Genomic DNA, 25,584 nt, shown 5'->3' with positions numbered 1-25,584 from the left:
CTAATGTCAATTTGTATTTTTTTCTGAGAAATGTCTATATTCAGTTTCCCTTTAAGAAAAAATTAGGTCTATTATTGGGGGTGGGGGTTCTAGTTTTTTGAGTTCTTTATAGGTAAAAGATATCTTTATAGATAAAAGATAATAGTCCTTTTCTACCCAAGAGGTTGCTGGCTGTTACGGTTTATGTCTGTGTGTCCCCCCAAAGCCTCATGCGGACATGGGGCAGACTATTAGAGGTGAATGATTGTGGGTGTGAGAGCTACACCCGCCCTGGAGTGGATAGTTTGCATATGTAAGGGAGAGGAAGAAGCTGCTTGGGGGCATTCCTCCCCCATTCCGCCTTGGTGGGTGCTTGCGGTTTAGCTGTGTGCTGCCGCCCTGAGATGCAGCCCTCTGCCACGTGCCACTCTGCCTTATAATCTGCCAAGTACGGATTGAAACTTCCACGAACTGTAAGCGAAATAAACCTTTCCTTCCTTAATTTTGGGTGTCAGGTGTTTTGTCCCAGCAGCGAGAAAAAAGTAACCAAGACACTGGCAAAGATTTTTTTCTCATTCTGATTTTATTACCAGTCTTCATCTGAATCCATTGAGGAATGGGATGATTCTGCTTTTGCTTCTTGGCCAGGAATCGTTTGATTCTGAAAGTCTTGTGAGAAGGCTTGGTTAGGCTCGCACTGGAGGAGGACTAAGCTGAGAGTGTAAGGAATTGCACATGAGCTGCAGCACATTATCCTCTCAAGAGAGGATAGGTCACAAGATGATACCTGCTTTATCATGGTCCAGATTATATCACCATAAAATAAATACCATTAGCAGGACAGTTGAATGTGCTTTATCAGGAATCTTAATCTTTTTCTCTGATCAGCACTAATGGATCAACAATAAATATTTGAAACCTTAAAAACAAATGTAGTGACTTAGTGAACATCCTTATGACACACGGGGCGTACAAACTGGCGTAAACATAATGAACAATTTGAATTGTGTGTTAAGAATCTTAACCTATGCATACCATTTGGTTTTATTATTAAAATTTTAGCCAAAGAAATAATCAGAGACACTCACAGATTTTAATATAAAAGAATACAACATTTAGTGCAGCATTCTTTATAATGTTGAATACTTAGAGGTTATCTAAGTATTCAGTAGAAGCCACACATACTTTGTGGTATATTTCTATGATGAAGTGTACATATACAGTCAAAAGCAGACTTTAGAAGATGCTATGACACCAGAAAATGTTGGTCACCAATTTGTGTCTTTTTTTCAGGAAAAAAAAAAAAAGGCTAGACAATTACACAGTAAAATGTTAAGTGTTAATATCTTAGCGGAACTGAATTGGTTTTATTTTCTTTGTGATTTCAGTGTATTATAAATCTACTGCAGTAGACATGCATTTTTGATGTCTTCTATCTTTTTTCGGAGTTCTGTAGTTTTTATTACAAAGGTCTTTCACTTGCTTGGTTAGGTTAATTCCTAGATACTTATTTTTTTTTTTTTTTTACTCTTGTAAATGGAATTGTTTTCCTGCTTTCTTTCTTGTTAGTGTACAGGAATGCTGTTGCTTTTTTGTGTATTGATTTTGTATCCTGATACTTTACTGAATTTATTAGTTCTAAAAATCTTTTGGCAGAATTTTTGGGTGTTCAATGAAAGGGATCATTTCATCTTTAAATAAGGATAGTTTGACTTCTTCCTTTTCTATACAAATCCTTTTTATTTCTTTCTTGCCTAATTGCTGTAACTAAAGTTTCAAGTAATATATTGAACAGGAATTGTGAGAGTAGACACCCTTGTGTTTTTCCTGATTTTATAGGAAATGCTTTCAATTTTTCCCCATTTGGAATGATACTGGGGAGTGGGTTTGCAACAAATGGCTTTTACCAGCTTGAAATATGATCCTTCTATACCTATTTTTTTCATCATGCAATATTGGCACATATAGCAATGTGATTTTGATTTTGCCAAAGGCTTCTTCTGCATCTTTTAAGATAACCATGTGATTTTTATTTCTGTTTATGTGATGTATTACATTTATTGATTTACGTATGTTGAACCATCCTTATGGCCCAGGAACAAAGCCAGCTTGGTCATGATGTATGCTCTTTTTTAATGATTTGTTGCATTCTTTTATTTTATTTTAAATTTTTTTTTCCGGTACCGGGAATCAAACTCACAACCTTGTGCTTGCCAGGCAAGCGCTGTGCTGCTGAGCTAAATCCCCTGCCCCAGTTGCATTCTTTTTGCCAGTATTGTGTTGGAATTTTTGCACCTATGTTTATCAAGATTGCTTGTAGGCTTTTCCGTTCTGTTCTGTTCTTTTCTGTTCTGTTCTTTTCTTTTCTGTTCTTTCTTTTTTTTTAAGTCCTTATCTGGTTCTGTTATCAGGGTAATATTAGCTTTCAAGAATGAATTTGGAAGTGCTCATTCCATTATTGGGATTAACTCTTCCCTGAAGTTCTATAATTCTGCAGTGAGTCCCTCAGGTCATTGCTTAGTTGATAGAATTTTTATTACTGAAATGGTTTATTGCCTCTTATATAGTCTATTCACTTTTTAAAATCTTCTTTGTTCAATTTTGATAATTCATATATGTGATATTTCTTTAAGGTTCTCCAATTTATTGTAGGATAGGTTTTTGAAATCCTCTGGATATCAGTGGTATCTTGTGATTTCACCTATTTTATTTCTCATTGTCTTGATATGAGTTTTGTTTTAGTAAGTTTGTCTAAGGCTTTATTAATTTTGTTTATCCTTTCAAAGAATCACTTCTTTGATATTTTCTTACCATTTTTTGTCTCAATTTTATTAATTTCCACTCAGATCCTTATACTTTCTTTCATTCTGCTAGTTTTGGGTTTGGATTGTTGTTTTCCTAGGACCTTGAGATGCATCATTAAGTTATTTGTGATTGCTTTATTCTTTTAATGTGTACATTCACATTTATAAATTGCTTTTAGGGCTGCTTTCCCTGTGTTACATAGGTTTTAGTAATATTGTGCTTCCACTGTCATTTGATTCTAAGAATTAAAAAAAAACTTTCCCTGATTTTTCTTCTGTGAGTGATTGTTTATTCAGTAATGTCTTATTTAGGCTCCATGTGTTTGAGTAGTTTCTGTGGTTTCTTTGCTGTTGATTTCTTGTTTCATTCTGCTGTGATCTTATAATGTGCAGGGGGTTATTTTAATTCTTTTTTTTTAGTTGACTTAAGCATTCTTTAGAGCCTAAAATATAGTCAGTTTTGGAAAAAGTTCTGTGTGCTGCTGGCAAAAGAATGTGTATTCTGTTGTCATTGGATGAAACACTATACATCTATTAGGTCCATTTGTTCACTGGTGTCATTTAACTCTAACATTTCTTTGTTGCTTTTGTGTCTTCATGACCTATTTGTGAGAGTAGGGTATTGAAGTCTCCTGCAGTGGTTGTATTGGTGTTTATCTTTTTATGTCCAGCTGTTTTCTGAATTTGGCCTTTCCAACATTCAATGCATATATATTCAAAATTGTGATTTCTTTCTGATGAATTGTTTCCTTTACCATTATGTAGTGGCCATCTTTGTCTCTTACTTATCAGTTTTGGCTTGAAATCTGCTTAGTCTGAAAATGAGGTAGCTATTCTTTCTTTCTGTTGGACTCCAGTTGCCTGGAATCTTGTATTCCATCCTTTTACTTTCAGTCTGTGTGCTTCCTTTTGGATGAGATGTGTCTCCTATAGGCAACATATGGTTGGATTTTATTTTTTGATCCAATTGGCCATGCTGTGATTTTGATTCAGGAGTCAAGACCATTGACACTGAGAATTATCATTGTAATTATATACTGAATCCTGTCATTGCATAATTTTTCCAGTACCAATCCCTCTACCCCCTTTGTTTATTTTCCTAGTTGGTCTTTCCTTTTGGTCTTTTTGCTGATGGCCTCCTCATCTCTGTCTAGGCTTCCCTTAAGTATTTTCTGCCGTGCAGTTTTAGTGCTCACATATTTCTGTAGAAATTTTCTAAAAATTTTCTTTGTCATGGAAAGTCTTGAATTCTATGTCAATCTTGAAGGCTTGATAGATGGCGCATCCTGTGCAGCTCTTGAAGTTCCCAGGGTGAGGATGGTGAGAGGATGGGGAAAAAAGGACAAGAGTCAGTATACAGAAAACTGAGGCCAGATGGAGCCCTGTCTCCTAATGGGAGTAGAAGGAAGGAAGGAGGAGGAGGTGGAGGAGAGAGGACTCCAACAACTGCAGGGCGTTTATTTATACACCTGAGAGGTTGAGGGTCACGTGAAATCCCTCCACCTAATAGCTTATCCACGTGGCTTGCCTCTGGCACCCCATGTTCTTGAGACTAGAGCAATTTATTCATGTGACTTGCCTCAGTCAGGCACTGTGTGTTCTTGACGTTGGCCTTGCTCGCCCGGCACTGTGATCCCACCTGTGATTGATAAATCTCCAGCTTCAGCCACTCCCCACAGATAGACACCTGAGTTGATAATTGTTTTCTTTTAGGGCTTGAAAAACTTCACTCCAAGTTGTCCTCACCTTTAAGGTTTGTGCTGAGAAACCTGCTATTACTCTAATAGGCTTCCTTTCATAGATTATTTGATGTTTTTCCTTAATAGCATTTAGTATTTCCTCTTTTTATTAAATTCCTGGAATTTAAATTATGATGTGTCATGGAGAGACTTTTTTGGTTATAGCTGTTTGAGGTTCTATGTCTCTTGTACTTGAATATTGCTTCCTTTCCCTAGATTAGGAAAAATTTCTGCTATGATTTCAATGAATATTTTTTATATCTTTTGAGTTGTCTTCTAATTTTGTCCTGTAATCCTGTGATTATGAGGTGGTTTTTGTTTTGTCTGGTTGTTTTGCGTCATGTAGCAGCTATTGAGTCCAGTTTGCATGGCCTCTTGTCATTTTTAGTTTATGATCTACCTCTACTTTGTCTTCTATTTCTGACACTTTGGTCACATGGGTCAAATCTGCTACCCATGCTTTCTATTGAAATTTTTATATTATTTTTTTGCTTGTTTTCTTTTCATAATTTCTAATTCTTTGCCAAAATGGTCATTCATATTTTTGAATTGTCTTACTTAACTAACTCAATTTTCTTTGAAGCTCCTCGAACATTTTATTAGTAAAATCCTTTATCTGTTTAAATTATCTTTAAGTTGATGAACATCTGAGGAATTTATGTGTTTCTTCTTTACTCTCTTCAAACATTTTGGCCTTTCTTTTGAGTTCTTTGCCTATAACTTTCTCTACTTTAGTTAGTGTCCTTGAGATCAGCTTTTGGGGGTGGGGTTAAGGGTTTTTGAAAGCATCTTGTTTCTTTGCTTTCTCGCATTTCTCTTGTTTTTGTGTTGCAATTTGATTATCAGCGTAGAAAAATTCTGTCACTACTGTAGTGATCTCTTGTCATGTGTTCTTGGGTTTGATTATGTTTTGGTGTTTATACTCATCTTCAACCTAGTCAGCATAATATTTGAAGGTCTTCTCACTGTGGAACATTCTTTTAGGTGCTCAATTCTCAGCATTACTAGTGGAGACATTTCCCCTTCCCTGGGAGCTGGGATTAGTGTTCCAGATTCTTCATTCTTTTCTCTGTCTTCTCTTCAGTTTCTCTATGATTGTTAGTATTACTGTTGACTCTTTTTTGATTCCCAAAGCTGCTTTTGTTTTTCTCTTTGCTAAGTTACTGTTTTTCAGGTGTCTTGATTCTGCACTTCAGAGGGGGTGTGATTTGCTACTGGCCTTTACATCATCTTGGTGAAATGCAGAAGTCAGTTTTTCTACTTTTTCCACTCAGAACATAGAGATTTCATGTTAATTCTGAATTATCTGTATTGGTAGGGCATAATATAACATGAATGAAAACCCTATAAATGCCTTGAGGTAATAATTTCATCCTTCTCCCTCAATAAAAGTATTTTATAGGGATTGGTAATAACGCCATGGAAAACATCTGTCAAAGTCACTGGTAAATACACTAGAGTTGAGTAAAATGTACAGGTACCTACAGATTCTTGACAGTTGCTTTTTGGAAGATTAGATTAAGCTTCTTCCTAACTAGTTTACGTAGAAGTGTAATACTAAGTACTATTCTTTATATTAGGGACCAGAGAGGGCCGTTGAAGTTAAGGAACAGCAAGCGTTCTGCTTTTTTGTAACCTAAGAAGGTCAAAGAAATCTTAGTGGTTATTTAATATAATGTGTGTATGTATTGTGTACATGCACTGTATGTTTTAACTTTTGTAGTATACTCAGGTCATTCCTTCTGTTTGATGAACCATGACAAGAATGTTATAAAAATGAACTACTTGCAAAGTGAGGAAGAAAATATGAGAAAATAATGTGCATTTCAGTACAGTTTATTTTGTCCAATTTAGTGAAACGACTGTTGTACAAATGATACAATACACTTTCCTTAATTTTATTTTTGCAGTACTGTGGATTGAACCCAGGGCTTCACATGTGCTGAGTAAGCACCCCACTACTTAGTTACATCCCCCATCCATCCATCCATCCATCCATCCATTTAAATTTTGAGAGCAAAGTCTTGCTCAGTTGCTCCAGCTGACATTGAACTCCCCCTGCCCCTCTCAAGTAACTGGTATGTGCACTATATTAATACAGTTTTAATTGATATAATTTGCATATGGTAAACTATATGCCCTAAGCGTGTACTATATCCAGTTTGAAAAAGTACACACCAATATAATTCATACCTCCCTGAGGATATAAAACATCTGCGTTACTCCAGGAAAGTCCTTTCTGCCCCCTTATCAAAGAGTCCCTAGTTCTCCCACTGTGTACCCAAAAGCAGCCATTGTTCAGGTTTCTTTTGCCATTAGTTCAAAAATTTGATATAAATGGAGTCAGAGAGAGGGTGAGGTGAGGAAAAGGGGAAGGGAAGGGGAGGGGGAGAGACCTCCCACTTTTTATCCTCAGTATGTTTTTTGATGTTTATCCATGCTGTCATGTGCATTAATATTTTATTTCTTTACATTACATGATACTCTCCCTTTCTATGCATATACCACAATTGTTCATCGATTCTTTTATTTAGGGACTGTGGGAGTTTTTGTTTTGATGATTATGCATAAAGCTTTTATGGGCATTCTTTTGTAAGATTTAAAAAATAGTATGTTTTCATTTATTTTGGGTAAATAGCTAAAGTTAGAATTGCTGTATCATAAGGTAGGAATATATTTTATATGAAATTGTCAGATTTGTCACTTCATAGCCTCACTAACATTTGATATTGACACACATTTTAATTCTAGTAATTATTGGTGTGAGGTGGTGTTTTTTCCATTTGTTTATTAAATGTTCATTTAGCTTTTTAATGAATTTTTTACCTGTAAATGTGCGAGGTTCTTTACTTTTTGATTAGTATTGAATTGTATGCAGGAATTGTTTATATCTGTTCCTGATATAAGTCCTATTTCAGCTATGTACTACAGATATTTTCTGTCAGTTTGTGGCTTACCTGTGTCTTTTATTTATTTTTTAATGCCTGTTGAGGTATAATTGACATACATTTTTGGTATATAATTTAGTAAGCTTTCACATAAATATATGTCCTTGAAAATACCCACACTCATGATACTAAACATATCTGTTACCTCCATAAGTTTCTCATATTCCATTTTAATCCCTTCCACCCACCTCCACCCTTGTCTCCAGGCAACCACTGATTGGTGTTCTTTCACCGCAGATTGCATTTCCTAGATTTTATAGTTTGCATTTTCTAGGGAATTGTATAAAGAGAGCAGTACAGTATTTGTTTTTTGTTTAATTTATTTAACTCAAAATAATTGAGATTCATTTGTGGTATAGTTTGTATCAGTAATGCATCCTTTTTTTTTTTTTTAAATACTGCCTAGCTTAATTCTGCTATGAATGTCTCATAGTTTGTTCATCTTTATATGTGTTGATGGGCATTGGATTTCTGATTTTTAGTTTTGGGCTAGTAAAAATAAAAGGTATATTGATAAAACTGTACCTGTGTTTGTGGTCTTAATTTGCATTTTTAAAAATTACTAACAATGATTATCTTTTTTTATGCTTGTTTGCCTTCTTGAATGTTTTCTGGTAAAATGTCTTTAAATAGTCTGTCAGTTTTTAAATTTGTTGTTCACTTGTTGAGTTTTGAGAATTTTTATGTTCATTTGTACTTTATCAGATGTATGATTTACGGTTACCTTTACTCCTCTCAGAATAGAGCCCAAATTTCTTAACATAGTCACAAATTACAGTTCAGGAGGTGCAGTCTGTTCTCCTGTGTCATGAATCTTGGCTGGCCTTGTAACTTACTTTGACCAACAGAAAATTCAATTGTAATTTCTTAGCAAGGTCTCTTAGAACCCTGAGACACCTGTGAGGAAACCCCATATAACCTTCTTGAGAATGAAAGCTGGCAAGGAGAAGCCCAGTCCCATTTAAGCCCAGCCTCCTCACACCCCAACTGGGCCCAGTTTGCCAGCCAAACCCACCAGCTGAATACAGCTACATGAATAAGTCTCAGTACATGGAGATACCTGTGCAGAAACTGCCTAGTGAACCCACAGAATCATGAGAAATCATAAATCACTATTGTTTTTAAGATACTAGGGTGATTTATACACAGCCTCAGACATTCCTAAACAAACAGTCTGGACTTGACTACTTTCACTTTTATTCTTCCTGTCTGTCTGCCAGTCCTTCTCTTCAGAGTACATACAAATGAGAAACTAAATCATTATCCTCAATACCTTCCTCTTCCCTTCCTACATCCAGTCATCCATCCTGCCAATTATTTCTGCAGTACTATGTCAAAACTGTTCAGTTGTCGCCAACTCCATACCATTCCAGTCCTAATCTCCTTCATCTTATTTGTCTGAATTATAACAACATTGTAACTGGTCTCCAGCTTCTTCTAATCTGTTCTTCACAAAGTAGATTATGTATATTAGTGTGTGTTGTCGGATTGTGGCTTTCTGTTATGTCTAAATAGATCCCAGCATGTTTATAGTTTGAAACCCACATAATGGCACACATTAAGTGATCTGGTGGCTACCCACCTCTTCATCCTCAGCACATTCCATTTTCTGCCTTGCTTACTAGGCTCCATTTAACCCTGACATTTTAATAGGACCTAGAACTCATTTTCATAAGCCTTTGTTACTTTTTTTTCTGGGCTAATTCTGTGCAGTGAGTTGAATAGTTTCCCTCCCCCGCTCTACCCAAAGAAATAGTGATGTGGGGACCCTTAAGAATGTGACTTTATTTGAATAATTGTTTAGCAGATGTAATTAAGGTGAGGAGCTCTAGTTGAGATCATCCTTGATTAGGTAGGCCTTAAATTCAATGCAAAGTGTCTTTATTATACATAGAAAGGGAGAAGACACAAGACACAGGGAAAAAATCTGTGAAATGGAGGCAGAGATTGGAGGTAGGCTGCCGGGAGTCAGAAACCATCAGGAGCCTCAGATATTAGTAAAGACAAAGAAGGGCCCCTTCTCTAGATCCTTTGAAGGGTGCACGATACTGCTGACACCTCAATTTCAGAGTGGTGTGAAATCATTCTTTAAATTGAAGCAAAATTCAATATGCAATTAACCATTTTAAAATGTGTAATTCAGTTCTATCTAGTATGTTTATAGAATTGTCCAACTATCATCTCTCTGTAGCTCCCAAATGGTTTTGTCGCACAGAAGAAAACCTTATACTCAGTCTTTCCTTTTTATTTTTGAGACAGGGTCTTGGTATGTAGTTCAGGCTGGGCCTGAACTCACTATATAGCCCAGGCTGGCCTTGAACTTAGAGCAGTACTCCAACCTCATTTTCCTGAGTGCTGGGATTACAGGCATACGCCACCATGCCTGGCTCTCCTTTCCCAGTTTACCTACCTCTTGGCAACCATCAATCTACTTTTTGTGCTTTTTTTTTTTTTTTTGAGACAGGGTCTCACTGTGCAGTTCAGGCTGGCCTCAAACACGCGGTGATTCTTCTGCCTAAACCTCCCAAGTGCTGGGATTATAGGCATGAGCCATCATGCCCAGCTCTTGCTTTTTGTGTTTAGTCTGTACTTGCTATATAAATGGAATCATATAATATGTGACCTTTTGTATCTGACTTCTTTCTCTTAGCAAGGTTTTGAGGTTAATTCATATTGTAGCACATACCAGTAATTATTCTTTTTTGTGGCTATATGATGCTGTACTGTATAGAGGTATCGCATTTTTTTGGCCATTTATCATTGTGTAGGCATTTAGGTTGTTTCTGCCTTTGAGGTGTTGTTAATAATACTTTGCTGTACATGCATGTTCACGTGTTTATTTCAATAAGTACTTTTCACTTCCTTTGAGTGTGTACTTGTTAGTTATGTAGTACTTCTGTTTAACTTTTTTGAGGAACCTTCAAACTATTTTCTACTGTGTTTGTACTGTTTTACATTCCTACCAGCAATATATAAGAATTTCACTTTGTCCATATCTTTGCAAATTTTTGTTTCTTTATGTGATGGGTTGTGCATCCCCACCTCTTTCCCTCCTTCCCTCGCTTCCTGTCTCTGTCTTAGTGGATATAAAGTGGCATTTCACTGTGGATTTGCTTTGGATTCTCATTATGACTAATGATGTTAAGCAGATGGGCCATTTGTTTATTTTCACTGGAGAAAGAACCGAACTTTTCCCACCTTTTAAAATTGTGATGTAAGTTATTTATTCTGTACTCTAATCAAGTATGTGATTTGCAAATCTCCATTCTGTAGGTTGTCTTTTCACTTTCTTGATAGTGTCCTTTGATACTAGAGATTTAATTTTTTTTTCAAGTACTGGAAATTGAAACTAGGGCCTGTACACTGAGCTACATCCCATCCCTTTAAAAAAAATTTTTTTTTGTACCAGGAATCGAACTCAGGACCTTGTGCTTGCCAGCAACCTTTTAAAAATTTTTATTTTGAGACCAGATTCTTGCCAAGTTGTTCAGGCTGGATTTCAACTTGTGATCCTTTGGCCTCAGAGTCCCAGAATGCTGGGATTAAAGAGATGTGCAACCATATCCATCTCAAAAGCTTTTATTTTGATAAATTCTAATTTTTATACCTCTTGTTTATACTTTCGTATCATGTCTACAAATTCTTTGTCAAATCCAAAGTCTTGAATATTTACCCCTCTGCTTTAGATTTCTCTAAAGAGTTTTTAAATTTAGCTCTAACTTTTAGGTATTTGATCATAAATGATCAATTTGGGATCAGGTTTGATCTATTTTGAGTTAATTTTTATGTAAAGGTAGGCCTACCAGCTTCATTTTTTTATTGTTGCCACCTATATTCATTATTATCGAAGCATAAAGTCTCTCTAACAAAACATCTGAATTGTTTTTTCTGACTAGCTTTTTTCACATGTATTCAATCAGTGGTAACTTCCCTCAATTTCTATAATTGAAAAGAGTGTAGATAATGTTTTTTTCTATCTAACTGATCCTATTGTATTGACCAGTAGTAGTAGATCTGGGTTTTTTAACTTGTAAAATTGGCAGCATTGGTAGTAAATATCCAAACTTACTTTTGGGTTTAAAATTTTATCACTGATTTGAAACAACAATTTTAGCTAATGAAATCCATAGGGATATGTAATTGTAATTTTTGAGTTTTAATCTCATTTTAGTTGGTTATTCACAGTGTGGTTATATCTTTTACTAAGTACAGTTCCTTTTTTTTTTTTTTTTTGGTACCAGGAATCGAACTGAGGACCTTGTGCTTGCCAGGCAGATGCTTGTGCCACTGCACTATATCCTTGGCCCCTAAGTACTATTCTTTGATTAGAAGTTATCTCACTAGTTCATTTTTTCTCCTCTATTTACAGTGTTTCATGTAGCTTCTAGACCCTCCTAGTGTGAAAAAGTGGTGATGATCTGATACCCTTTATAAAGCTGTTGTATACTGTTCTTTAGCTTAAAAAACAAATCCTGCCAGTGCAGGATGGACCCTATTCATTTTTCTTTTAATGTTAAAACTTTTCAATTTTAAGTCTGTTTGTCTGAAAGAGAGAGTAAAATTTAATTGTTTCTTTTTTTAGTACTTGATTCTGAAGCTTGAAAGGCCTGCTATAGTTCAGAATATCACATTTGGGAAATATGAGAAAACGCATGTCTGCAATTTGAAGAAATTTAAAGTCTTTGGTGGAATGAATGAAGAAAATATGACAGAGCTATTGTCTAGGTGAGTTATGCTGTGGGGAAGAAAGTTTCTAAGCAAATAGCAGTTTTAATTTCTTTATGTCTGTGTGGGTTTTCTTCAAGGGAGTAAAGAACGTTCTTCTATTTTGCTCCTCATTCTTTATTTTAATAATGCTTTTTTATTTTTAACCACCAGATACTAGTAACTATTGCTAGCAGTGAAGAAAGATTGCATTTTTTTTTCCCTTCTGTTTTAGTCATAATTTTGAACTGTGACTAACTTTTGAGACATTTTCAGCTTTAATCAAACTCTGTGCTAGTGAACAGGGCAGAGGCTGGGGAGAAAAAAATCCTTGCTGTAAAAATGTAGACCCTTTCCAGAACATTGATAGGCATAATCATAGTAAGTTGGAGACCAACAAGAAGGTTCTGTAAATGAAAAATTATGTGACTATATCTACTACAGTGCCTACCTTTTGGAAAGAGCTCAGTAAATTTGAGTTTTAAAACAGAGCACCAAGAGTGTTAAATTGTACCTCAGAAAATGAAAAATTGAAGTTAATGGAAGGGACAAATAAAGCCATGGAGACGTAGATTATATCAATGATATGGTATGTCCACTAACACCATACTTTATATAAGCAAATAATACTGCTGTGTTTGATTTGAGTTGCAGAAGTACTTCTGGAGGTTAAAGCAAACCTGAAAGGGAAGTGATTCCTCTGTAAATACTTGTGTCAGTGCTATTTGGTTAAATAAGTAGATAATATGGATTAATTTGTGTTTAGGAGGAAGTAAATGATTTTAAACCTACAGAATAAGACCGACTGAAAAGTTTCTAAAACGAATATTGACATCATTGAGAATTAAGCAATTTAATTCTTTGATAAATTCTAGTATATAGCTTTAAAGTGATCAAATAGAGAGTAAATTTTTTTAATTTAAGAAAAATTTTTTCTTCATATACCTTAGAAATTTTATGTCACGTTCAGTAATATGTTAAGGACATTAGGTTCTGTTATGCATTCCTATATACTATAGCCACATTCGTAAACACTGAATGTTTTTCATTAGCCCTCAGGTATGCATTTGTGTTGCAGTTACATGTACAAGTTTTGGCCTATTTTTCTGTGTTTATGTGTTTATGCTGTCTTGAGAAAATATTATGAATATTGGTTTAAATTTAAAGTCTTGAATATGGCATTATTCTGTGTTTTAGGATGTTGCTAAATTATAAAACCAAATTTGATAACCTTATTTTTTTTCTTACAGTGGTTTAAAGAATGATTATAACAAAGAAACATTCACCTTGAAGCATAAAATTGATGAACAGATGTTCCCTTGTCGATTCATTAAGATAGGTAAGGTTTCAGCCTTTTGATATAGAAACAAATTCCTTATGCCGTTGGCCTACAAATTACATATGGGTTATGACCAAGTCCTCCAGGCCTCCTGTATTTTTAAGTAAAATTTTACAGGAGACTGCTATACTGGTCAGTGCACATACTGTCTGTGCTTCTTTTTGTGCTCGAAATACAGAGGCAAATATTTAGAAGAAAACCATATAGCTCACAAAGCTCAAAAGGTTACTGTTTGACCTTTTACAGAAAAAGTTCTGTATCTCTTAATTTCTAACTCCATTACTAAGTGTTTGTAATTTCAAGTGGAGCTTCTTTCAAGTATTTTCTCATTTGAAGGCTTTCTAAGAAGTTTTTATGAGATAAAGTGGTTTGATTCCCTTAATTGTTTTATGAATTTATCAGTTATTCTAAATTATGACATTCTAAACCAAATATAGTAGAATTCCTTAAGACAATCTGTGTAGTAAATTTCTGATTTGTTTCGTATTTTATTTTTTTGAGTGGTCAAACCCATTACACTGATTTCTTGGCCTACTAATATTTTGCAAAGCACTGTTTGAAAAATACTGCTTTAAGACATATATTTATTTAGAAAGTATTTTAAAGAAAGTATTTGTAGTGCATCCTCTAAAATAGTAAATTTTAGGTTATTTTGATTTCCTTTAGGTTTTATCATTTAGAAGGTAGGAAGTTGACGACTTGAATCTTTTTCTTTTCATCTCTGTTGTACACTTTTGAAAATATCATATTAAAATGAGTCAAATTTCACAAAGAATGATAATAAAATCCAGAATCCTACAATGTATTTCATAGTCATCGTGTGTCGTTCTACTAAGGGTAAGCCTGTTAATTTCATTAAGTCAAAAGGAATATATGAGATTCTAATATACTATTCATAATAGAAAATATTATATCTACCCCAAGTCCTAGCAAAACATTCAGTGTGTTAACTGTTCTATTCCTCTAATTTTGTTATTAGTTTTATTTTTTCATGGAAGTAAGAAGAGTGCTTTTTATATTTTCTTTATATCTACTTGTGCAGTATTACACAAAAATAAAAATTTCCTTTTATTAAAATCTATAGAGCACTTGTGTTCTAGTAAAATTTCTTCTGTATAACCACTGGTCCAACTGAAATGCTGGCAAAAAGAATACCTGAGGTGTTAAAGACTGCTGAGGAAAAACTACTTTTAGATTAGTTGGATATTTAGAGCATTATTTTTCTTTTGTAACTGTTGTTTCTGTTACAACTAATTGTAGATAAGAAGTTGTATCCTGTTCTCTTGTAGTAATTTATTTTAAAACTTTTTGAAATTAGTTATTCATTATTCCTTCTTTTGAACTAGTAATTCATTCATCAGTATTTAGTCTGCCCAAATTCCTAAAGGCCATCACATAAGTTTATCAATTTTGTGATCTTATATTTTAAACCTATAGACAGTAGAGCTCTTTTTTACCTTCTGTAACAGCCTTTTTCCTTCCTTTTTCCTGGTTTTTGCTGAATAATTAGGTGTGTGCACTTCTCCCAGCTTTATTAATATAATTGATAAATAATAATTGTATATATTCATGATGTACAACATGTTTGTATATGTGCATTTTGTGAATTGATTAAATCAAACTAATTAACTTGCATATTACCTCATACACTGTGTGTATATGTGTGTGTTAAAAACTTCTAAGATGTACTCTTAGCAATTTTCAGGTATGCAACACATTATTATTATAGTCACCATTTTGTACAGTAGGTCTCTAAAAGTTACTTCTCTTATTTAACTGAATCTTTGTACCTTATGAACACTATTTCTTCATTCTCACTATCAACCTTGTTATAATAGGGGATACCTTTTACTTGACCCAGGTTAGTTTTATGGTATTTAGATGGAGTGTTAATTGGAGTATTCAACAAAATAGGTATTAGCTCGTTTGATATTCAGAATATTCCGATAGTATCATATTTCTGGACAGTTAAAAGATATTAATACTGATTTACAGTGTGTGTGTTTTCCAGCTTTTTCCCAACATTTTCTTGATAAATTGTCTTTGAAATTAATGTAAGGAAATCATGAAACTTTAAGACTATATGTTAGTATTTTGGTTTATCACCATATTTCTTAAAATCTCATTCTGATAAAAGAGTGATCTGTAGCTCTGTTTTAGTGAACTGTATTTTAGTACAGATATTTGTTTAACTGGTTGGGATTAATGGCTAGAATTTATCTTAAAAGTTTTTGGTTACTTCACATGTATGTCCTACAGTGATACAGTTTAAAAGAACTTGATTTATTTAAACAAGTTTATCTTTAAATAACACAAATTATATAGTTTACTTTTAGTTATTCATATTAAAGGAAGGAGATAGAAGGAACTTTAACTCAATGACAGATTGTCTCCAAATCATGTAGTGACATCTAATTATGATTTTCATTTATAATGAGCATATCTTATTAATTAGGTTTGCATTTAGAGTAAATTTGATCACAAATTATTGACAAGATAAGGAATCTCAGTTTTACTATGTGGCAGAGAGTCTCCAAATAATTTTGGACACTTATATGTGGTATTTAGAATATTAATATGTAGATAATTTTGTTATTTTTCTGTTAAAATTGCTATAACTGGCTGCTTTCTTTCAGGTAAATTTTATATTCCTTTTTAAAGTTACCTCTTGTATAAAATGAGGATGATAATACTTTTTCTGCCTAATGATAGGGTAGGTAGTTATATTGGACATTTTCTTGAGTTCTGTTTTGATTTGTGGAGCTATTGGTAGTCTATTAAATTTTAAGATCCCATTTATGAAGGAAATTATTTTATTCTGAATGTCTCTGGGCTGGGGCTTTAGCTCAGCAGCGCAGCGCCTGCCTGGCAAGCGCAAGGTTGTGACTTCGATTCCTGGTACTGGAAAAAAAGCAAAAAAAAAAGAAAATCTAAATGTCTCGTAGGTAGTTTTTTGTACACGTTTTAACACATAGTATTTTAGGTTCTATAGAAAAAGAATCTGTGTGGGTATAATTTGCTGGAACTTGAACTCAGGACCTTGTGCTTGCCAGGCAGGCACGATGCCACGGAGCTATATCCCTGGCCCTGTTTTAGATAGTTTTGTAAGGGCTTTCTCACATGTGGTATCTAACAGCAGATAGAAATCTTTCCTGTTTTTAGTTGAAGAAATGGGCAGAAGTCATATAAGTTAGCTAACACATGATGGTCAAGACATAGAACTTAGTAGGTGTGTAACATTTTTTGGACTGTGTAACGCTGTACTGTTTTTAAGTAACAATAGGTACCATTTGGGAAACACCTAACACTCAGTGACAGGTATTATTGTACTCACTTTACAGGTTGGGAATCTGAAGTTTTGAGGTTAAACATTTTGGCTAAAACCATACAAGTCCTAAACTGTAGTGATTGGATATAGACTCAAGTCTGTTTACTTCCAAAGGTCAAGTTCGCTTACCATGTGATACATGTATTATTTCCTCAGAATGATTGCAAAATCCTTAGAGCAACCGTGTTCTGTTTCCTCAAATTTCAAAATTGGCACACAACCTGCTTTCAGTGTAGGCATTTGTGTATGTATTTTATTACTTTTTGAATTACTTAAGAATTTTAGGGCATTAATCAGTGACTTCGTGAATTTGCTGAGGAAAAAGTTGCATTTTTGTTTTCTAACTGCTCACTAACATTTGGCATTTCTTTCAGTTATGAATAATAACTAATAATAGTTGTAGTATCTGTGATTTGTCGGAGATTAGAAGTTACAAATAAAAGTTACAAGTTTTTCCTGTCACATTAGTGTTGCAAATTTTATCACAACTTTAAAATTATGGTTAAATATTAGACCTTTCACTAGATCTTGTTATCTAATGTGTTAATAGAAGCATGTTAATTTCTTATAATAATTTTTATCTTATTATAATTGTATTTTAATATAATTAATTTACTCTGCAGTTTTGGGTGTTTTACTTTATACATTTAAAACTAAGGGTGGTGTGTCATAGATTTTACCAAGTGGCGAAAAGGGATCATGACACAAGGCAAAGAGCTCTTACTGGAGTACTGTTTTTGATGGGACTTAGTGTGGAAGTGGAGAGAAAGAATCTTGGTTTCAGGTAAGACCTAGAAGGATAGGGAAATTTTAGTGAAGGAGGAGCATCATTAACTGGGGTCTAGATTCTAGAAAGTAAATTAAAAGTTTGGGTTTTTTTTTTTGGTTTTTCTCCGGTACCAGGAACCGAACTCACGACCTTGCACTTGCCAGGCAGGCGCTTTGCTGCTGAGCTAAATCCCCAGCCCCAAATTAAAAGTTTGGGATGAAGAAACCCAGTGAGAGATAGGATAAGAGGACAGGAAACCTAAGATGACACGGGATGAGGGTATTGCTTGCCAGTGACTGGAAGAATGTACATTTTCATTCATAGGATGGTAATAGCTAACTGAGGAAATTGGCAAGAAAGCAGAAAGAGATACTGAGTCTTGGAAGTATTCTAGCAGGAGTGTTGGTTTTTGTTAGTTGGGGAGACAGTAGACTTCTGTAACAGAGTCACTTGGAGTGCAAATTGTGGGGGCTTCAGAGAGGCTTCAGTTCGGACTGGATGTGACATGTATTCTGAATCTCAGGAGTGTGGAAGTCTAGGATGGGTCCTAAATCTGGAAGGTATGCTGGTTCTGCATGGTATGTATGGCCTTTTATGAGAGTGTATGGGAAGGTGACATTTTAAAAATACATTTGAAAGGAAAATTAAGAATATGAATGATAATAAGGCTAGCATTTATTGAGCACTTAGTGTGTGCCAGTTACTTTGCTTAATGCTTTGTATACTTAGTAATCCATAGTGGAATTGATACTTCTTCAGAGTAGTTAATCTTGAATTTTTAGGATCTTCTGGAACCTGATCTTAAAATGACAGGCATCAAAAAAAAAAAAAAAATGACAGGCATCTGGAAATGGCTATTTTAGTCATCCACAAAAGAGCTCTTAAGTGATTTTGCTAAAGCACATTGGATATGCCAATTACGCCTCAGCAGGAGTCTTAGTCTATTACCCTTGTGTGCTGTATGTATCCCATTTTATGAAAAGGATGCATAGATCTTGATTGTGTCTATGTTCAATTGGTCTTTTGGGAGGACTTGTTGAACTGTAGAATCTCCTAGAGACCATCATCTTGTCCTTTTGTACAAATTCCTTTAATCTGTTAACTCATTATATGTTCATTTATCTGTAATGTGAGCTATCCTTTGTTGGATGACTTCGTAATTTACCTTTCTCCCCTATGTTCTTTCAAATGTACTAAAAAAATAGAACAAATTTTATTTAGTAATATTTCTACTGGGCCACTTGGTGTACAGAGTAAATCTCATTGGAGTAAAATTGTTTAACTATTCTAACAAATGTATATTTTATTGAGTACTTAGTATGTGCCAGTTACTTTGCTAAATGCTTTGTGTAGTTATTAATCCATAGTGGAATTGATACTTAATAGATATAAGTATCAGCTGGACTTAATAAATATAATAGGAAGATTCCCCTCTTCTTAATTTTATTGAACTTGAACCTCTAATACTGTGTATCTGGTTTATATATATACACACACACACACACACACACACACATATATAAGATATATTTTTGTGGTTCTGGGATTAGACTCATGTTTTATTCTGACTCATACTACTTGGTGGTTATTGCTATGTGATATAGTAGACTTTTAAATGTCAGTGCTATACAAAGAAATAAACTGGGTATTATGATGCATGTCTATAATTTCATCACTCTGGGGGGATGAGGCAGGAAGATCTCAAGTTTGACTCCACCCTGAGCAACAAAGACAGTATGCTCAAAAATTTTAAAAAGGCCTTGGGGGTATAGCTCAATGCAAATGCCCTGGTTTCAATCCTCAGTACTTCTAAAAGAAAAAAAGAAAGGGCAGGAGAAGGGGAGAAGTGGAGAACAAGGGAGGGGAGGGAGAAGGAAGAGGAAAGGGAGAGTAAAAACAGTGTTGAAAATTTAGGACTTGTTGATAGAAAACTTTTGGAAAGTTTTGTTTATTCATGTAAGCTGAAAATCATATTAAACATTGTCACAGTGCTTCATGTATTCACATAGTTAGTTGCTACTCTTGTATCTGTCTTTACTCACTCAGCCTTCCTTTAACAGTATGGGAAAAGTATCTGACCCATATTTCTTAGTTCCTTTTATATTTGATGTAATGAAAAGAGCTGTGAACTTTGAAATTGGTGGGTCCGGCAGTTGGATATTGTGTCTGTCCTGGACTTTGTATCCATGTGTGGTTTTATGAGGCCATTCATTGGTCATTTAGAAAACGGTTCACTGAGTTATACAGATATTTCAAATGTTGAAACATTTCATTATATAATATTTTTAAAATGACTTTCATTAATTTTACCTCCAATCAGAAAAATCTTATAGAACTAGTTAAGTTTAAACTGCTAGACACTAATTTTCCAAAATTCTAATACTTGCTTAAAAACTTGAGTTTTATTTTCAGCAACCATATCTTTAGTTGTTTTTCTTGAATGTCTAACAAATACCCAAATCTGAATAATCAGTTTATCAGTCACTTTTTCTTTCAAGAATAATTTATTCCCATGCAAGAAAAGACCCACTTATTTTAGCTCATAACGGAAATGGTTGTATACAGTTGTTCTCCTTGAGATAACCATTATGCTTTGTTGTAGAATAAAAACCCTTTAGTGCTTCGCATTTTGTCACACAGGATACTAAAAAGATGTATACTTAATCATAGGGATTTAAGAAGACTAATTTGCATTGCATCACTAGAGACATCCTTAAATGAAGTCTCTTTTTTACTAAAGTGCTTAAGTATATGATGGTGAGGAATACAGTGCAACTTGTACTGGATTAAGAACTATTAATACTTCTGGTGCCACAACTTCGCTACCAGGGTGTCAGCAGTTTTACTAACCATTTCATTTTTACCATTGATGCCAGTGTTAGTATTATTAAAATAGTATTATTGTGTATTGTTACAGAAAGTAGTTTGACCATCTGAAAATGCCAGAAAGTATTGTGGGAATCTCCAGAAGTCCAAGGGTCATGTTTTAAAAACTTCTGTGCTGTTCTGTTGTTACTGATATTTTAGTACATTCTATGTGACTTTCTTTTGGACACTTCAGAGATTTTTGGATAGATTTTTCCCTCCGCTTTTCTACTAATTTATTTTCCTTTTCCTGGATTAGTATCAGAGTAATGCAATAATCATTGTATCTTTGTAGTATACTTGTGTTAGAGTTTTTATTATTGTGGATATTCTTGTGCCTTTTTTCAGGTCAGCTTGTTCAGTTACATGTCAAGAAAAATAAATATATACTAAAAATTTTAAAAATTAAGATTACATTAAATTTATAATCAAGAGAATTGACATGTTTACTACATTGAGTTTTCCTTTTGAGAAAGATAGAATGTCACTTCATTTATTTAGTTTCTCAGTAAATATTTTCTTGATAAATATTGCGTATTTTTCCTATATTTATTCTGAGGTACTTTCAGCCTTTTTTGCAATTATAAAGGTGACTTGTTTTATTTTCTGATTGGTTATAAGTATAGGACAAATTGAGTTTTACGTGTTTATGTTGTACACAAACTTGAAAATGCATCTCATTTGATCTTTTGAAGTTTTAATGTAGAGAGTTACCTACAATCTTCAAGTGACTTTTTTAGGGACAGGGTCGTACTGGGATTGAATTTGGGCACTCTGCTACTGAATAGCATCCTTTAAATTTTGAGACAGGTTCATGCTAAGTTGCCCAGTTAGGATTTAAATTTACTCTCCTGCTGCCTTAGTTTCCATAAATGCTGGGATTACAGATGTGTACCACTGTACCTGGTGATGATTTCTATCATCTAATTTTTTTCTTATCACACTGGCTAAGACCTCTTGTTCAGGGACTTAAGTGGAATTATTTAATATGTCTTCATTAGGTTTAACTTTTAAAGTTTGTGATGCTTTTTAAAACATTTAGGTAAGGACATTTCCTCTTTATATTCATTATATATTAAGGACTTAAAAAAACAGTGACTAAAACTTACATTTTATTAATTTATTATTAGACTGTCAAAGTAATTGAACACTCAGGCTTGATGGCACAGTATGCTGGGAGGCTGAGGCAGAATAATCTTAAATTCAAGCCTACACTTAGCAATTTAGTGAGACCGTGTCTCAGAATAAAAAATAGAAAAGGCCTCAGGATGTAGCTCAGTGGAAAGGCCCTGGGTTTAATGTCCAGTAGACCAAATAAACAAATAAATAAATAAATAAATAAATAAAATAAAGTTTTTCTTTTAGCATTTTGTTAAGGTGGTAAATTACATTAATATAGCTCCTATTATTGAATCATCCTTTTCTTAGAATGAAGTATATTTGGTTACAAGGAAAACCTGGTAGAATTTTTTTGCATCTTTTTTTTCTTTAATTTGGATGTATATTCATGGCTGGGAATTAGTCTTGTATCTTTTCTTTCTTTTTGTCAGGTTATTACTGATAAATAATTAAATGTCATATCTTTTCCTATGCTCTTGATTTAGTTTAAATAATATAATTATTTTCACATGTAAATTTTATGAAATTTACCTATTTAGTCACCTGGTTCTGGTTTTGTTTATTTGGGGATACATATATATATATGACCACTTTGAATTATCTTACCAGGTTTTGTTAACTAAGGAAACCTCATGATGGAATGGGTCATATGTTTCTTTTTACTGCTATAGCTTTAGCATGTAGCGTAGTGTATACAGAGATGCACAGAAAATGTTGTTGAATAAATCTTTACAGATTTGAATAGTGATTTAGTTTGCTAAGATTTTATTGCAATTTGTTAATTTTTTTTTCCCTTCTTAAAGTTCCACTCCTGTCCTGGGGGCCCAGTTTTAACTTTAGCATCTGGTATGTTGAACTTAGTGGCATTGATGATCCTGATGTAGTACAACCTTGTCTCAACTGGTACAGCAAGGTAGGATTGTATTTTAAAATTGTGACCATATGTTTTATGCCTAAAGAGAGAGAAATTGCTTATCTTCATTGTGAATAATTTAAAATGTTGAGATTAATAATAAAAGTTACAGCAATTCATCAACTAACATTTTAAAACATTAGCACTGTGCCAGCTTGTAACCAATCTTGGTAACTCATTTAATCTTTACCACTCAGAGATAGGTCCATTTATTATCTTTATTATTTTACAGATGAGGAAATAGAACACAGAGAAGCTAAGTATTTTGCCCAGAATCACACAGTTGTAAAGTTCTCTATAAACTCAGACAGTCTGTGTTCCACAGTCTACCATTATCTTATACCATTTGCCTCCAAATTTTGTTTTTAACCTATATTGATATAAATACTTTGGACATGGCTTTTAGTGGCTTAGTCATTAACTGACAGAAAATTTAAGATATGGATATGATCAAGACCCTAGAGTCAGCATGATAAACAGGTGTTACTGTTTCTAATGTAACTATAGTGCACTGTAGATGGATAATGATAGATCTTGTTTTAGAGACCAAAAAAAAAACTATTAATGTAAAATTAGTATGGATACAGAATCATTCTTTGATTATTTGATAAGGTTAAAATTTGATGATTACAGTATGTGAAGAGTGGGTATTTCATAACCTTTTATTAGTCAAGAAATCAGCTAACTATAAATAGATTTGTGTTTCAAGTCCTTATTTTCTTCCTCTGTGAAGGATAATACTCATAATCCTTGTTGTTTGATTATCATGTAATACTTTTGTTAATTCTTGTTGTATAGTGGTATACTTAGAAAATTTGAGGTTAATCCCAGAACGTATTCTTACAGTTGATTTTTTTTAAAAAGTTCTTTGTTTTTGTTTTTTTTTTGAGAAAGGGTTTCACTATAGGTCTCACCATAGCTGGGCTTGAACTACTGTGATCCTCTTGCCTCAGCCTCCTGAGTGCTGGGATTACAGGCATTTGCTACCAGGCCCAGCTAAAAATTCTTTTTATGAGCTTATTTTTGGTATTCATTTTGTTAGGGGAAGAGGTTTATAAATTAAGTGTCTGCTTTTTGGATTCTGTTTAATTGAGATACCAAGTTTATACTGTTTAACAGTTGATAAAATTTAATTTCTTTAAAATAATTTTTGAGTTATAAAACCTGTTCATAAAATTAGAATTCTTATTCATATAATAGCTTATTCTTAAGCAAGAGCAAAAAGCATGATATATTTATGTATATGTTAATGGTTTCTGTGCTTTTGGTACTTCCACTGTAATTTCATAAGTTAAGGTTGCAGGAGATAAAATTTTTACAATGTTAAAGTGAGCTGTATTGAGTTACATTTTTTTCAAACTTCAGACTCTGGACTTAGGTCTGGTTTCATCTCCTTTGGGAAAATTACTACAATGATGTAAGCTTCAGTTCTTCTATTTAAAAGATGATAATAATGATAATTAGATTAGTACAGTGCTCAGCAAATAGTGCTGAGTTGAGGTTAGTTATTTTTACTGTTATTTTTTCCTATAGTACAACTAAGCAAATCTTTTTTCTATATGCTTTCTCTTGTGTTCTAGTAGTACCGTGAACAGGAAGCCATTCGCCTTTGCCTAAAACATTTCAGACAACACAACTATACAGAGGCTTTTGAATCACTGCAAAAGAAAACTAAGATAGCCCTGGAACATCCTATGTTAACAGATCTGCACGACAAACTGGTGCTGAAGGGTGATTTTGATGCTTGTGAAGAATTGATTGAGAAAGCTGTAAATGGTATGAAACTTTGATTATTAGGGAAATTTTAAGTATATACAGGAAACTTTTTCAAAAAGGATTTTGTCAGTTGTTACTCTTTCCTAATTTTTCTTTTTTTTTTTCAATTTTACTCTGTAAATATTGTTAGCTCCTTGGGTTATGGAAGTCCTTCATATAAGATAGGTCCATAATATAATGGTGCCTTAAAAAAAATAGAGAAATGTAGACTTACATGCTTACATTTGTCATCATGGGAAACCATCTACTTAATTAGCAATAAACCAATTTAGAAATAATCTTTTAATATTACCTTCAGTGTCAGACACCTGTTTCCAAGTGTTTTTGGCAATTGGCAGTATTTTGTCTTTAGCACTATAATTTTAGAGAGAAGATACTGGATTTTAGACAGTGTTGTTAGTAGATACTTTTAATGAGCAAAGAGATTTGTGTTTAAAACAACCTCTGTGGAATAAGCACTAATAATAGCTGATTTTCTTATGTGGCTTGTATGTGGCTTTGAAAAAAATGTAAATATTTTACAATCCCCAAGGTAATTGCTTTGGAAGATGACACCATTTCAATAGTTAAGACCCAGTGTGTTTTGTTATTTAAAATAAAAAGGGACTGTTTACAGACTGACATCTTTTTATTCTTCTTTTTAAAATAGTCTTCTGTAGTCACTTTCATAGTGACAAAGAACAAAATAGGTGCTCAATGTAAAACTTGTGGAATTGAGTTTAGTGCATTTTTTTATAAAAAGAAATAAGGGATAATGAATGTCTAGTGCTTTGTTTTTATATTTTGTAGGCATATCGCTGTTACTGTATGGTAATTAGGCACTCATATCTATCAGATATTGTGTTGGGGGTTTTACAACTAAGGAAAACAGAACTCATACTGCCTTCTTTGACTTTATAAATGTAAAGTTAACCTAAAATGAATTGTTTCCACTTCTGTTTTGTTAAGTATAATGAAAAACATGCCTCTAAGCCTTTTATGTTGCTTTGACTTATTTGATTATACTTACAAATAAACCATTGATACATTTAAAATAGCATATACGTGGAAGCATGAAGAAATAGAATATGTTTCTTACCAGTCAAAGGAGATATATATATAATCTTTTTGTAAAAGTAAATATTTTTTCAATTTCATAAACTAGGGGAGATACAGGTAATTCTGTGGTTTTTAGTTGGTGGTTGTGTGTTTTTTTGTTTTTTTTTGAGACAGGGTCTCACTGTGTAGCCCAGGCTGGCCTCCAATTTTCAGTGATCTTCCTGCCCCAGCCTCTTTAGTGCTGGGATTGTAGGCATGCGCCA

At 33.7% G+C, this 25,584-nt stretch overlaps 1 protein-coding gene across 4 annotated transcripts in view; it reads left to right on the top strand.

Annotated features, from left to right (window-relative positions):
• The window catches only part of Mkln1 (muskelin 1, intracellular mediator containing kelch motifs), a 316,551-nt gene that overhangs the window by 193,481 nt on the left and 97,486 nt on the right, over window positions 1-25,584 (top strand). For all 4 annotated transcript variants that reach the window (XR_259906.2, XM_005377548.2, XM_013510638.1 and 1 more), the window contains 4 exons: window positions 12,053-12,195; window positions 13,425-13,513; window positions 22,398-22,507; window positions 24,091-24,283. Coding sequence is in view for 3 of the 4 variants with exons in the window: in XM_005377548.2 (XP_005377605.1) it covers window positions 12,053-12,195; window positions 13,425-13,513; window positions 22,398-22,507; window positions 24,091-24,283 (535 nt within the window). In the remaining variant the exon portion in view is untranslated. The remainder of the gene's footprint in view (window positions 1-12,052; window positions 12,196-13,424; window positions 13,514-22,397; window positions 22,508-24,090; window positions 24,284-25,584) is intronic.

The sequence above is a fragment of the Chinchilla lanigera genome, unplaced genomic scaffold (genome assembly GCF_000276665.1).
Source record: "Chinchilla lanigera isolate Chin_1 unplaced genomic scaffold, ChiLan1.0 scaffold00009, whole genome shotgun sequence".
Lineage (NCBI taxonomy): Eukaryota > Metazoa > Chordata > Mammalia > Rodentia > Chinchillidae > Chinchilla > Chinchilla lanigera.
This window is presented reverse-complemented; position numbering and strand designations above follow the sequence as displayed.